This window comes from Pochonia chlamydosporia, chromosome 2 (genome assembly GCF_001653235.2).
Source record: "Pochonia chlamydosporia 170 chromosome 2, whole genome shotgun sequence".
NCBI classification, from domain to species: Eukaryota; Fungi; Ascomycota; class Sordariomycetes; order Hypocreales; family Clavicipitaceae; genus Pochonia; species Pochonia chlamydosporia.
The window spans coordinates 4,091,646-4,106,174 of NC_035791.1; the positions used below are offsets into that span (position 1 = coordinate 4,091,646).

The 14,529-nt window shown below is 51.3% G+C and overlaps 6 protein-coding genes across 6 annotated transcripts; 4 read left to right on the forward strand and 2 right to left on the reverse strand.

Moving 5' to 3' along the window:
• Positions 1–171: 171 nt before the first annotated feature.
• On the forward strand, positions 172–1,891 carry VFPPC_03316 (C6 zinc finger domain-containing protein; the record flags this gene model as incomplete). The annotated part of the gene is made up of 5 exons (XM_022428323.1): positions 172–177; positions 301–349; positions 406–818; positions 883–1,065; positions 1,121–1,891. The coding sequence occupies 5 exons, from the start codon at positions 172–174 to the stop codon at positions 1,889–1,891; spliced, it is 1,422 nt and encodes a 473-aa protein (XP_022284608.1).
• A 525-nt stretch (positions 1,892–2,416) lies between these two features.
• On the forward strand, positions 2,417–2,662 carry VFPPC_15630 (hypothetical protein; the record flags this gene model as incomplete). The annotated part of the gene is made up of 1 exon (XM_018293383.1): positions 2,417–2,662. One exon carries the CDS (start codon positions 2,417–2,419, stop codon positions 2,660–2,662), a length of 246 nt encoding a protein of 81 aa, XP_018147463.1.
• Positions 2,663–3,475: 813 nt separating this feature from the next.
• On the forward strand, positions 3,476–5,719 carry VFPPC_03317 (sphingomyelin phosphodiesterase; the record flags this gene model as incomplete). Its single annotated transcript, XM_018282833.1, has 3 exons — positions 3,476–3,646; positions 3,714–3,800; positions 3,854–5,719. The coding sequence occupies 3 exons, from the start codon at positions 3,476–3,478 to the stop codon at positions 5,717–5,719; spliced, it is 2,124 nt and encodes a 707-aa protein (XP_018147464.1).
• A 211-nt stretch (positions 5,720–5,930) lies between these two features.
• VFPPC_03318 (onanonoxo-7-onima-8-eninoihtemlysoneda) lies at positions 5,931–8,550 on the reverse strand (the record flags this gene model as incomplete). The annotated part of the gene is made up of 5 exons (XM_018282834.1): positions 5,931–6,708; positions 6,763–8,084; positions 8,139–8,235; positions 8,279–8,294; positions 8,358–8,550. 5 exons carry the CDS (start codon positions 8,548–8,550, stop codon positions 5,931–5,933), a joined length of 2,406 nt encoding a protein of 801 aa, XP_018147465.1.
• Positions 8,551–9,461: 911 nt separating this feature from the next.
• VFPPC_15631 (aminotransferase) lies at positions 9,462–10,871 on the forward strand (the record flags this gene model as incomplete). Its single annotated transcript, XM_018293384.1, has 2 exons — positions 9,462–10,266; positions 10,321–10,871. 2 exons carry the CDS (start codon positions 9,462–9,464, stop codon positions 10,869–10,871), a joined length of 1,356 nt encoding a protein of 451 aa, XP_018147466.1.
• A 77-nt stretch (positions 10,872–10,948) lies between these two features.
• On the reverse strand, positions 10,949–12,270 carry VFPPC_03319 (biotin synthase; the record flags this gene model as incomplete). Its single annotated transcript, XM_018282835.1, has 2 exons — positions 10,949–11,878; positions 11,953–12,270. 2 exons carry the CDS (start codon positions 12,268–12,270, stop codon positions 10,949–10,951), a joined length of 1,248 nt encoding a protein of 415 aa, XP_018147467.1.
• Between the last annotated feature and the right edge of the window lie 2,259 nt (positions 12,271–14,529).

The following is a 14,529-nucleotide window of genomic DNA, read 5'->3' on the forward strand; positions in this document are numbered from 1 at the left end:
ATGACATGTATGTGGGCGGCATATCTGGGACTCGGAATCCCTTCTATGCGACCACAATATACATGTCTCTGAAAGTGTCTCGGTGACGCACCACGTACCGAGGATGCCTCGAGTGAAACCAGGCGAACGCCAGAGGGCAATGGCCCCCAAAGTCCGAACTGGCTGCAAAACATGCAAGTTAGTTTTACCCTAATCTGTCTCTGAATAGCCCGCTGTTTGCTAATTGGATCATCTCGCAGGAGTTCGTTTTGCCTTCCCCGTCTTCGTAATTGAACGCAGAGAACTGACACGTCTGATCAGTTCGGAGAATCAAATGTGACGAAGGACGTCCAGCTTGCGAGAGATGTTCGTGAGCACCAAGATCGGATAGATTCTCATTCTGATAAAACTAACCTGCGTTTACAGGCTCCAAGACTGGCCGTATTTGCGACGGATATGAGAATCCAACGTTAGCGACAGTTAACACTGCGTCGTTGACATTGACTCGCATCGCTAATTCGTCCGCCACTTCTCAAGAAGTCCGAGCCTTGCAATTTTTTGTAGAGCGAACAGCCGTACAGTTTGGGACCTTTGTACCAGACGATCTTTGGAGTAGCCGAGTTCTTCAGCTGGCGCATTCCAATAAATGTATCCGCCATGCCCTGGTCGCATTGTCATCATACCATGAACGATACTGGAGTCGTGATGTAGGCGGAGAAACACCATACGGTTTGCGTCAGTACAATTTGGCCATCAGCGACCTTGTCAAGTCCGGGGCAGACCGGCCATCATATCTCCACATTCAACTTGTTTCTTGTACCATATTCATCTGCATCGAGGTGGGAATTGCGTTGTCCATTGATATCGCTGAAAGAGAGAGTAGCATGCTAACCGTCGCGCTAGATTTTGAGACGAAACATAAATAATGCCATATATCTCTTCAAATACGGCTGCAGGATGATTGAAGGTGCTATGAAGCAAGCCAGAAAAGGAGGCTACATAGGCGGTGCAACGGGTATATCAATTGAGCCCATCCTCAGACTTGTTGAAGCATTCTTTGCTCGTATCTCAACCCAAGTCTTTCTGGTGAGTACGAGAAACCAGCAATGTCGTGTTTGCCAGTTGCTAATTTTATGCCAAGGCCATTGGTGGTGATATTGATCACAAGCTGGCTGATATTATTTCGCCGATGCTGAAAATTCGGTCAGCGACAATGGCCCGTAAAATTACTTTGTCTTCGATCCAAGAGGCACGAGATACATTACTCAAGCTTGCTCTGCAGTACCGGCGCGACATGACGATGGCTCAATCTAAGGCTTTGGGTGTCCGATTCGACTCTTGGATCGAAGCCTTTGACGAATTTCGCAAGACCATTGACAAGAATACCCTGAACGCAACCGATAGGCGAGCTTTCGCGCTTTTAGAGTTGCACAAGCGATACCTCTATATCAACATCGCTGCGTTAAATCAGCCCGACCGCGAAGATCCGTCCATGTGGGACCTATGGACTGACAAGTTCCGCGAAATGATTGAGTTTGCAGTTGAGGCTGGAGGGTTCGATGCTGCCGAAGCACCAACAGATCAACAACCACAGTTTTACATGGAAATTGGTATTCTGCCTGCACTGTTCTTTTTGAGTGCTAAATGCCGGGATCCGGAAGTGCGACGGAGAGCGATAGAAATCATGGAGTCTAACCATATTCAAGAAGGTATATGGAACAGTGAGATGGCTGCCAAGGTTGCTAAGAAAGTGATGGCCCTTGAGGAAGGAGAGTTTATGGTCAAATCAAGCAATGATATCGATGACCTTGCGCGGGTCCGTCGCGTAGCAGTCCATGCTGGACCAGAGGTGACATATCTGAACATAGGCTATGAACTGCACAGTGGATGGGTGGAAGAAGAACTTGACTAATCGTGGAGAATGCCATTCTCTTGTATCTGGATAGACTTAGCTGTGGGAATTGCTTCGGCCGGCAGTCGATCAAGCTGTGAGCGACACTGTTGCCAAATTTCGACTTGGAATACTAGTATGAGGCGGCGTGATATTAATTCAAGACATGATGTCGATGTTTGATTCAAAGCTCGGTGTGCAAGGGAAATAAGTGTAATGGTAGTCCCGAAGGCAAAACAACGAGAATGCAGCCTCGATGTTTTGAACTCCACAAATAATAAGAAAAATTGGCGGCGTTATCAAAAGATGTAATGGACAGGCGCCTTCTCATATACAAAAGTAAGATGGACGTCGTGCCGCTCGGTCGATCGGGAATTGTCCACGAAGCCGCAGCTTATGCGTCCCAGCTGACAACGTAGTACTCGGAACCGTCGACCAGGTCGCCAAGATTCCGCGACCGCCGTTTCATGTGTAATATATTACAGTGTATATTGTCCTTTTTTCTTACGTAGAGGTATCTGAGGTTTGGACTGTAGCTTGCTGTGAATGGTTCGATCGTACGCCGAGAATGTGCGGGCTGATTTGGAGGCGCCAGATCTCGGTTGGCGGAAGCGAGGAGGGTCCGTCCATACAGAGTGGATGTGTTGCATGCGCCACGGGAGGTTTTTGGAGTTCGTATGGGCACATGTGTGCATCATATGGAGAAGCCTGTCATGTCGATGTCTGTTCGGACTGGCTGCTGATGCTGCTGGTGTGGATTTGCCTTCAGTATTCCGATGCTCTATTTGGTAGTTGTTGCACGACTCGAAATTGTGAACATATGATCAAGTGTCCAAGCCCATTTCGAAGTTTGGGCCAAGACGCAGAGACCAGTGCCAGGCCTTCGCCAACGGCGTCAATAGCGGGTCCCCTAGTGACAATGGCCGACGCTGGTTGGCTGAATCGTACGTTCGACTGGAAGCGAGGCTTGACAGGGCTGGAAGCGAAACCGTCAGGAACCAATGCTAAATTCCCAATCGCTGGACGCATTGGCGAATCAATGGTCTCAGTGCCAAGGGTCGTTCCTTCCCTCCCAGGCACATGTCTGGCATCAACAAGAGCTCACCGAATGTCAACGGTCGCTTCGCATATGCCTGGCTCCTGCATGTCTGTATGTGCAACTATTGTGCTTCACGTTAAACCTTCGTCTCGCATCGTCACCGAATTGCGAAATGCACATGCACGTGCACCACATTCATGCTCCTCCCTCGTCACGCCTGATGGAACTTATGGCTTTCTAATTTGCATGCACAATACAACCCTGAGTCGTATCCAGGCCCCTTTCGCGCCATTCGTCGGCCCCGCAACCTCCATCTTTCAAGTGGCTTTTCGGGGACAACGGCTGAGGGAACCTTGTCATGATGGATGTCCTCAACTTTACCCCGGACGAAATAAGCAGCCGGGCCATGGGGTAAGACGCTCAAATAGGATGCGCTCCTCTCTCGACTCCGGGCCATTGGCCTTGCGGGAGACCGTTTTGTTATCCTCATCCTCGTTCGACGTATCGCCTGGATCTTTTGCTGCTTCTGACTTGACCAGGTCGTTTTCGCAAGTCCAGTAGCAAAGATGCGTCTTCTTCCCGCGTTGTCAGCCCTGGTCGCGTGCCATGTTGGCTTTGGCTGGGCCGAATTGCACCATGAGAAGATTCAACGGTCGTTGGAGGCCAGGACCTGGGCGCACGAGACACGCGACTTGACGGATATATTTGGCAGCATGAAGACCTGCGATGGTTGCCAGGTTTGGATCCCAACTCAAAGAGCGTTATTCTTTTGGTTGATGGCTCGGATAACTAACACCAGCATAGAGCATTCTTTCCGTTCTCAAAGGCCTGGTAAAGGATGGAGACGAGACCCTTATTAGCTTGGGGGGACGGCTTTGCAAGTCCGGGACTGTAAGGAACAATCGATCTGTGAATTTGTTGCGCCAAGCATTGACAAGAAACAGGACTATGACGAGGAGTTCTGCAAGGGAGTCGTCGAGCGTGAAGCCCCATCGATTGCATCCATCATCAGAACCATGGAGGTTGGATCTCCCTCTTCAACCCAATTCTGCATGAGTTTCCTGGGCGTTTGTTCAGCGCCAAAGATTGCCACATGGAATGTCGAATTCGCCTCCAAGAAACCTTGCTCCGTAACCAAGAACGAGAAGGTTAGCGGCAAGAAGCCCATTCAAGTTATTCACTACTCGGATATTCACATCGATCCTCTGTATGAGAAGGGGTCCAGCACCAATTGCAAGAAACCAACGTGCTGCCGATCCTACACCAAAGATGACGAACCCGGCAAGACCAAGAATCCCGCTGGGGAATTCGGAGACCACCACTGCGACACGCCGATCACCTTGGAAAAGAGCATGTACAGCTTCATCAAGAAGGAGTTTCCCAATGCTGCCTTCTCCCTGTTCACGGGTGACATTGTCGATCATGGCCTTTGGAATACCAGCAAGCCTTACAACGAGGACCTCATCGAACATTCCTACGAAATGATGACTGATAATCTAAATCTTGTCTACGGCACTGCTGGTAACCACGAGGCTCACCCACCCAACATCTTCGAGCCCAAGTCTGTCGGAAACGACACCCAATGGGTGTATGACACTCTCTCCAAGGAGTGGTCTCGCTGGATTGGGAACTCGTCCTTGGAAGAGGCCAAGGCTGTCGGTGCATATTCTACCAAGTACCCCAAGGGCAATCTTCGCGTCATTTCCCTCAACACCAACATGTATTACAGACTGAACTTCATCCTCTACCAGAAGGAGCTTGAGAAAGATCCAAATGGTCAGATTGCCTGGCTGGCCAAGGAACTTGACGCAGCCGAGAAGGCTAATGAAAATGTCTACATTATTGGCCATATGCCTCTAGGCGAAGCCGATGCGTTGCCCGACGGCTCCAACTACTTCGACCAGGTTGTCAACCGCTACTCTAACACAATCAAGGCCATGTTCTTTGGCCATACGCATCTTGACCATTTCGAAATTAGCTACTCTAACTACAAAGAGCGCACTCACAACAACGCCGTCGCCATTTCGTACATTTGCCCCTCGCTTACTCCCACGTCCGGCATGCCTTCCTTCAGAGTCTACGATGTAGACCCAGACACTTTCGCAGTTCTCGACGCCAAGACCTTCCTCGCCGACATGAATGACAAGAACTTCCAAACCAATGGCCCGACATGGAAGCAGTACTACTCCGCCAAAGAGGTCTACGGCGACATCATCTCTCCCCGCATGACAGACGCCAAGGCCGAGCTCTCTCCTTCGTTCTGGCACAACGTTACTGTCGCCTTTGAGAAGAACCAGACCTCCTTCGACGCCTACATGGCCCGCAAGTCTCGTGGCTGGAAGGCCGACAAGCAGTGCGCTGAGAAGTGCCGAGAGACTGAGATTTGCGGACTACGAGCTGGCCGTGCGCAAGACAACTGCTGGGTTCCCACTCCTGGAGTCCACTTCTCTAAGCGTGACGAGTTGGAGCATAACCACAACAAGCATGACGAGTGTGGTACTTCTGTGTCCAGGGATATTCTAAGCTCGCTCGCCAGAAGGGTTGACTTGTTGGAGATTGTGCAGGAACGCTTCTTGGCGGAGAAAGCCACAATTCCGCCCATTATTGTGAGGCGAGAGGAGCCTTCTTCGTCTGCTTCCCCAAGTCCTACTCAGACGGAGGATACCTGCGTGTCGGAAACACTGAACCCTACTGGTTCGGGAACTACGACTGGTGGTACGACCGTTCCTACGACCAAGGGGAATGCTGCTGGTGGATTGGGACCAATGGCCCTCTGGGCTATGGGTGCCTTTGCATTGTTGGCTTTGTAAGAGTTTGTCCTTAATGATGTCTGCACGTAATGAAGTCAAGGTTGAACTGAGGGATGGTGAACGGGGATCAGTGCTGTACATAGTGATTGCATCACATACACAAACTACCTGTAAAGATAGCATCGGTCAAACACATAATAAGACTTTACACCCAAGTTCGTTAAAAGTTGTATTTTATTCAGGGCGACTTTTATTCCGTATGCCTTTCAAGTCATTGCTTCTTTCCAGCAATACCCTCCATCAACAACTCCGAGAGCTGCTTCACGCTCGTGTCAGACGTGACCTGACTAGCCATCACATACAGCACATTCCCCAACACACGGCTATGTACGTTCCACGGTCCGCCCTCTCCATCTGCCCTCCCAAGACCCAAACTCTCTCTCAGCCCCAGCGCAGCATTGCTACTATATCCCGATCCAGCTTCATCTCTCAAATGAATAGCCAGAACGCTGCCCAATGCCCACACACCACTAACCTTGTCCGTCTGGCGGGACAAGTCTTCTACGAACCCCCTCGGCCAGGTAGACCATACGTCAATCTGTGACGAAGAAGCCTGCGTCCATCCTTGTGATTTCGCCCACGCCCATTCTCCACGGTCTTCCATGTCCTGCATCTCCTTGACTGACTCCAACGCCACTTGACACCCGATTGGGTGTGCGGTGTAACTGTGTCCGTGGAGCAGAGCGTCCGTCTTATCTGGGCTGAGGAAGATTTTGAAGATGTTTTCTGAGGCTAGGGTTGTGCAGAGCGGCACCAATCCGCCGGTGAGGAGCTTGGCATGTACTGAAATATCAGGGTGGACGCCTAAGAAGGAGGAGGGGGTGAAACGGCCGAGACGGTATAGACCGGTGAAGACCTCGTCGAATACGACGGGCAGACCGGCCCATTCATTGGGATCCTGGGCTTCCGTGGCGGAAAGAGACGATTCGCCAAAGAGGTGAGGGGATTTGCGGACAGTTTTAACGAGCGTACGTTGGAATAACGGATCCCTTTGAGGAGTATGTTAGTTGAAAGTCAGAACTTTGAGCCTCAAGCGCACTTACACAAATTCCATGCCACCTGCACCAAGAATGATAGGTTCAAGCATCAACGCACCAAATTTGCGTCCCTGATCCTTCAACCGCCGCAACGTCGAAGTAATATACTCCTCATACATAGCCTGCTCACCATTCGCTTCTCGCTTCTCAACATCAAATATCTCACTCAGCGAACCAAATGCCCCGCCGGGACCAAAGCTTCCCTGCAGCCCGTCCGCCACCGAAACGCACCACTTCCCATCCTTGCACAAGATGGTCGGATAGTCCAACCAGTACCCTTTGCCCTCGTACCACTCAATCTTCTCGTTATAAATGCCTGGTTCAGCACAGTCCATTGCCCCGATAGTGTCACCGTGATATGCGCCCTTGAGACCCAGGATGCCCAGTTTCTGAGACGTGTCCCAGCCGTAGCGCTTCCTCGCTGCCCGTAGACCCATCTTGATGGCGACTTCGGTGCCGGTGCTACCATTGTCGGAGTAGAACACGCGCTTGAGACGCGGGTTCTTCATGCCGTTGAGGAGGGTTTCCGCGAGCGCCATGGCGGGTTGGTGGACGGCAGAGGCGAACATGACGTGGCCGTAGCGGCCGGCGGCGTATGCTGCTGCCATTGTGAGCTTGGGGTTGGAGTGGCCGAGCCCTTGTGTCCACCACGATGCTGAGGCGTCGAATGATGAGCGGAGGACAGGTGTTTCTGGGGATGTTTGCGGTGAGGGTGGTGCCAGGGTTTGGAAGTAGTCGCCGTGTGCGGAATCAATGGTCATGATGTCCTTGGGTCCGACGAGGCTTTGCTGTGTGAATGGGTACCAGATGTGCTCGCTGGCGCGGGTGGCCATGGTATCCAAGTTTGTTAAGCGGTTTTGGTGGTTGATGTCCAAGGTTTTTAGCACTTGCCCAGTGATTTCAGTCGAGTCATTGCGGTCGTAGTACTTTTCCATGGCCTCGGCATCTTTCTCTGGGTTTTCGTGTTTCTGAGGCGGTTCAAGTAGGCTGGTCACAGGAATTCCATATTGCTTGCGGAAATACTCCTCGAGATACTGGTAGTTCTCATAGGTGTCATCTTTGAAGAGAAGCACGGATTCGACGTCGTAGCCTCGGATGCGGAGAGACTCAAACGCAGAAATTGTCTGAGAGATGCCTCCGAGACGAGAGTCACCGACGAGCAGAGAGGGTGCACGAAGAGGAATGTACAGATCAGCTTGGGTTTTGCCAGATGGTCCGGGAGAATGGACGCCGCCGGCAGTTTCCATGAATAACCAGCCTTGCTTGGTGGCGCATTGGGTTGCAAAGGCACGGCATTTGGCTAGTAACTCGTCATCTGAGGGGATGGGCTATCAATTGTGTTAGCGAGGGTGTTCATGTTCCCCAATGGAGCGAGGGCTTACCCGTCCAGATGCGATTGCTGCAGAGTGAGGACTGCAGGGAATGTCATACTGATAGAGGGTGTTGCGAGCAACGCCAGGTGCAAAACGACTTATATGTCTGGTTCAGGAGAGTTAGATATGCCAGTATCTCCAGCTCGTACAAGAAAGGGCAATCATCTGCAACACCTGTTAGCTATCACGCTTCAATGACTCAATTTTGTGAGAATTGCAAACACTTACACCTATCATCAGCGTCATCCACTGCACCCGTGGAAACGGGCTTCAAGAAAGTCACCTGCTCATCCTTCCAGAGCTTCTTCGCCGTCCTGGTAAGCAATGTCGTGAAAATGGTCTTGCCGACGTCCGTATTCGCTCCGAAGACCTGGTAAACTCGCAAGGAACGCCAAAGCAGCGACGCCAACGGGGACTTCATCCTGCCTCGAGTCCCAATTGCAATTAATGACTGGAGTCAAAGTAAATGTTTTCACACCCTTCCTCTGACGTAGCAATTGGCGAACACGGCATCGGGTGGGATCTGGAGAAATGGGTCCCGATGTGCAGATATATTCGATTTGCCAAAGTCTGGTCTGGTGTCGATTTTACCAGGGCCCGGCACTGAGCTGTTTTGTTGGGGTCCACAGGCGCACTAGGCTTGCTTGTACCAGGTACTTGTACTTTTTTGGTGCAAATACTTGCTCACATCGAGGGCAAGTGGTGGAGAGTTTTGTCCTCTCTTGTCCGTCAATTGCTCCATGAGTCCAAGATCCATGTCCACGGCAGGACTTTCATCTCCATCTTCCCTACTCCATACTCCGTAGAACCGAGGCCCAACGCCAACATTCCAACATGAACCCCCAGCTCTGAGGCTTAAGCCGCTTCAGAAGCTGATTGAGCCGAAGACAGCCAAGTGACCTGCAGGCGCATGGGATGGCTGCGTACTCGCATGTCAATTGAGTCAAGTGGCAGCCAACCGCCGGCATCGCACGGATCAAATGACCAGACAGCAGAGGCATTTTCCATGCGGATTGAAGCGACCAGCACAAGACCATCGAAACAAGCACAGGCTCAATTGACTTTCTGGACGCCGCCGAAATTGGCCTGTAGGGCCTAGCTGCCGTCCCCCTAATCTAATTCCAACTTGGCACGCCTAGTATGACGGTCACCAATCTGTTCACGGAGCTACACCCGGATATGGACCCTGTCACTCAACATCTACGCCCAAGCCCACCAGGCATGTGTCAATCCATATCCAAAGCCGCCAGCCCATGACAATTTTCTGCATGAACTATTCTCAAGTTTTCCCAAAACAATGACCCAATTGGCCTCGTGTCATCCATACCAATAATGACATCTTCAAAAAACCGCCTAGACGACACATTCAAAGCCCTCCTCACCCGACGAGAGGAGAAGAACCGCCTCCGTCGCTTGACCCTCCGCCAGTCCGGCGTAGTCGACTTCTCATCAAATGGCTATCTATCCCTCTCCACAAACCCAGAAATCAAAAGCGCCTACATCTCACATCTCCAAAGCTCTGCGGATGAATTCTCACTAGGATCATGCGGGTCCCGTTTATTAGATGGGAATACCTTGACGGCTGAGAAATTAGAGTTGGACATCGCTGCATTTCACGGCGCACCAGCAGGTTTACTCTTCAATTCGGGCTTTGAGGCGAATACAGGTCTGTTCAGCTGTGCGCCGCAGCCGGGAGACTATGTCGTGTACGATGAGTTGATTCACGCGAGTGTTCACGATGGGATGAAGTTGAGTAGGGCGAGGACGATTCCGTTTGCGCATAATTGTGTGATGGCGCGCGAAGTGCAATCATCATCCACGTTGAGGCCCTTGGACGTGGTATTAGGTGACTTACTGAGCGGACCTGAGGGTCAGAAAATAAGAGACGGTCAGAAGAATGTATTTGTTGCGGTGGAAGGCGTGTACAGCATGGACGGTGATGTTGTTCCGCTCAAGGATATTGTTGAATGTGTTGAGAGACGACTACCACTAGGGAATGGGTATATCATTGTTGACGAGGCTCACTCAACCGGGTGGTTGGGCGGCAGGGGAAAAGGTCTAGTTTGTCAGCTTGGTCTTGAAGAGCGAGTGTGGGCTCGAGTCCATACGTTTGGAAAGGCAATGGGCTGTGCTGGAGGTATGTATTCTATCCAAAGTATCAGGTGGCGCGTCTGGATGCTAACAAATGTAGCTATTGTTCTTTGCACGCCGACCACGCGGTCATACATGATTAATTACGCACGAAGTCTCATTTACACCACCGCAATGGGCTACCCCATGTTGACTGCCATCAAGACAGCCTACAACTACTTGAGGAGCGGACGCGCAGACGGCCATCTTGCTCATCTCCTCTCGCTGATGCAGGAGACGCATGCTTTGCTCCTCTCTGTCTGCGAGAAACATGACCCTCCTGCACAATTATTCCGCATCAACACATCGCCGCCAGAATCACCCATCATTCCCCTATTTTCAGGGCAGTCCAGGAGTCTGGCGCGTCACTGTCAGCAAAGGGGGTACATGGTGCGCCCGATTGTAGCGCCGACTGTGCCCAAAGGCACTGATAGAGTGCGACTATGTCTACATGCAGCAAACACAGTCGCGGAGGTGCGTGGACTATGCATGGCTATTGAGGAGTGGCTACGAGAGCAACTCGCCAGAGACACGTCTTCAAAGTCTGATATTATGCCCATGCCGGTTGCCAGCTTTGACGCTGCTTCAGTAGTCGAAGTCAGCAAATTATAATAAAAAGTACTTATTCAAACTGCCATAAAAACGTCTTTGTTACTTGATCTTGTTTTAAATTGTGTCCTATTTTGTGTTTATATCTTGCCGGCTTCAATATCGCCAGCCCCCTCAACTGATTTCTTATCGAAGCTCTTCATTGGTTCCAAGCCCCATCGGCCAAACATGGCACTATCCTCATCCCATCCGTTGCAGTCTGTAGTCAACATCTTTTCACCAGTAAAAATGGCATTAGCACCAGCCATAAAGCACAAGGCCTGCTTTTCCTCAGACATAGTCTTGCGTCCTGCAGCGATTCGAATAATAGTTGCCGGCATGAGGATTCTTGCGGTAGCAATCGTTCTTAGCATGCTGGTAAAGGCAATGGGCGTGGTGTCTCCCAAAGGTGTACCCTTGATAGGGACAAGGGCGTTCACGGGGAAACTTTCTGGGTGAGAAGGCAATGTCGACACAGTGTGAAGCAAACCAACTCTGTCCTCGGATGATTCGCCGAGACCAAGGATGCCACCAGAGCAGACATTGATACCTGCCTCACGAACATTGCTCAGCGTCTTGAGACGCTCATCGTAAGACCTTGTGGTGATGATGGTTGGATAAAATTCGCGGCTCGTGTCAACGTTGTGGTTGTAAGCTGTCAACCCAGCTTCCTTCAGTTGCTTCGCCTGCTCGCCATCGATCATACCCAGAGTGACACAGACCTCCATGCCCATGGCTTTGACACCCTTGACCATTTCTGTAATGTTCTTGAGGCTGTTCTTACGGCCACGCATGTCTCGCCATGCGGCACCCATGCAGAATCGCGTACTTCCATTCTCCTTAGCGGTCCGGGCGGCGGCGAGGACTGACTCAACGGTTTCAACGCGCTTGGCTTCGAGGCCGGTGCCTTTTTGGTAGCGGGTTGCTTGGGCGCAATAGGAGCAATCTTCCGTGCAGCCTCCCGTCTTAATGTTCATCAATGTGCATAGTTGGACTTCGCCTGGGCTGTGAAATCGTCTGTGGACGAGGCTCTAAACCATATGTGTTAGTATATTGACATGTATTATGAAATGTTGGTCTTGTAACAAGGCGGGGTTACACTCACAGCTTGATGCGCCAATTCGAGCAACGGCTGGTAATAAATGGCGGAAATCTCCTCTCTTGTCCAGTTTTGTCTCGGTCCTGTGGCAGCAACCGCATCTTGAAGAATCTTCTTGGCATTGACCTGTCTGGCGGTATTCTCAACAACCTCGGGCTGATCATGCGCCGCAGTCGGCGTGTCCACCAGTGTAGCACCAGTTCGCATCTGCAATGCGGATCTGGACACAGTCGCAGCCATCCATGGTGCCTGGAACACAGCTGTTGACCGGAAACCAGCTGATCGCAGCGAGCCGAGGCCGCTGGTAACCATTGACGACCTCATTGTTGTTTGCGATGTTATATGTGTGCGTGTGGTGTACGATCTGAGTTGCAGACACTAGAAGAGTAAGTGAGGGACAGGCCACCTCGAGAGCGTCACGTACCAGCTAGGGTGAATCAAAGGTATTGCCAGGGCTCGAGCTTGTGACACAACCAAAAACCAATCTTACCCTGTTCGTACGGAGCACAAGTAACTTGAATGTTGGGCTGGATAGTCCCGCTCTACATCGGCTTTTATCACGAAAGCCAGAGCAATGTATGCAATACTTTGGACTGTCCCAAACGAAGTGCTGAGGGGGGCGGGTCCAAAGTACTTGGTATCAAAAGCCATCAATCGCAGTCATATCGTGATCAAATACACTGCTCCTGGATGGACGCAACATCGCAAGCGGATCCATTTGGGTGTCCACAAGCTCGGCTGAATGGCGCTGTCTGTGTCAACAAGATGTGCCAATGGATCGGCCCAAACAGGAGCATGGCTGCAGCGAATGTCCCCTTCCGTGTCGTGACGGTTCCAGATATCTCTAGTTCCAGTCAGTCCCAAGGTACCCTGATACAGCGCCATAATAATGCCTCAACAAACCACTGGCTGGGTTAAGACACCAGGTGGGGATACATGGCTGCGCGGCGCAGGTCGTGGTCTCGTTGAGGCTTGAGAGCAAACCTGTGCCGTCTGGTCGAAATCAATGGAGGGGCATGAAGATTCCGAGCTCCTCATTTGCACAGACGAAACATTGAATGGTGCAAACCTGGTGGTCAAAGCGATTATGCGAGCACAGGTGATGCTTTTGGTAATAAAACGTGACTTCTAATAACTTGATTGCGGGTGAAGCTTTAAATTCTGGCAGGCGCGGCTCATTGCAACTGCCGCCAGACTCTCTCAACCTTTGACCACCAGACCAAAACCCCGCCGCCCACCAAACCTACACAGTTGGGAGTTCACTGATGATTATCCTTGCTTCTTGAGCACAAATCGGCGGTGGGTCGCTTGGTAAGGTAACCACGCTGCGTAATTTGGTACTTCCATTTCGCTGCCCCCGGTCTCTGGCTTTTCAGCGATTTTCATGAACCAAGATTTGCCGTACCGAACTGAGCCGATGGCCGCCGTCAACAGGTTGCTATACGCCTGAGCCATAGACGACAGCCACTGTGCCGACAATTTCCCAGGAGCAATGCCAGACGAATCACTTCATCCGATGTCGGTCCCATTCAGGAACAGAGAGACGCTTGGGTTCAGCCCTACAAAGTTGACAGTCCTCATCAGCGCTTCCCCAGGCACCGGCTCTCGTCATGGTGGCGACTGGCCGTTGGTGTGTGCGACTAGTTGTGCCGAGATCTGGCTAACGGCCAGATGAACTGTGGAGTTGTTGACGGAGAAGTCGGAGTGAGACGGGTGCATTCATTTACACTCAATGAACGTGCTGGTTCCAGCCGCCTTTGAGCAACAGCATTTCTCGAGCTACTGCGGGTACGGTTTCGAGAACTCGACTGAAAGAACGTTTATTTTGTCCCGACATTCTTCGGCTCTAGTTCATTAGGTTGAAATGATAACTAGCGAGGCTTTCAAGGCTACAAATGCTAGAGTGCCGGGCTTCCAGCACTCGAGAGTCAAGACAAATCGAAAAAACTTACCCAGTATTCCCGCAATGCGTACTACGGGAAATTTTCGATGGTTCTAAGACCAGATAATTTCGTGGCCGCCGCAGACGTACTTCCTGTCCTTCAACATATACGACACATATCAGACGACGGGATGCGCCTTGGACCGCGGCTGTCCCAGCAATGATATGCCACGGCAGGGGCCGGGTTGCGTTTGCCCACTCGTTTACCATGTTTCCATCCATCCAAAGCGCAGTTCTGGGCCATGGCAACTTATCTCAATTGCGAAGTGGCTATACAAAGTCGCTGGTTACTTGGCCTGTTCCGCCGTGAACTTCCTCGGACCAAGCGGCCCCCTGTCCCGCAACACCAAAGCCTTATATTCAGAGACTTTTTCCTGTGGCCATTCTGGTCAGTTAGTTCACCCAAGTGCGGCGGTATGACTCAGCAATTTAGACTAACAATGAAAGTTGGGTTAGAACGACCGCCTGTCGCTGCTCCTGTGCCGTCCTGTGCTTCATCGGCTCCCTGCTAACCTGGGAATTCAATGCAGGCTTTTGTTCTATGCCAGTCCAGGATATACCAGCCGCCGAAGTCATGCACCCCTGTGTTCTGTCCGCACACCAAGGCAAAAGCACGTTAGGAATATGATTTTATCAAGCCC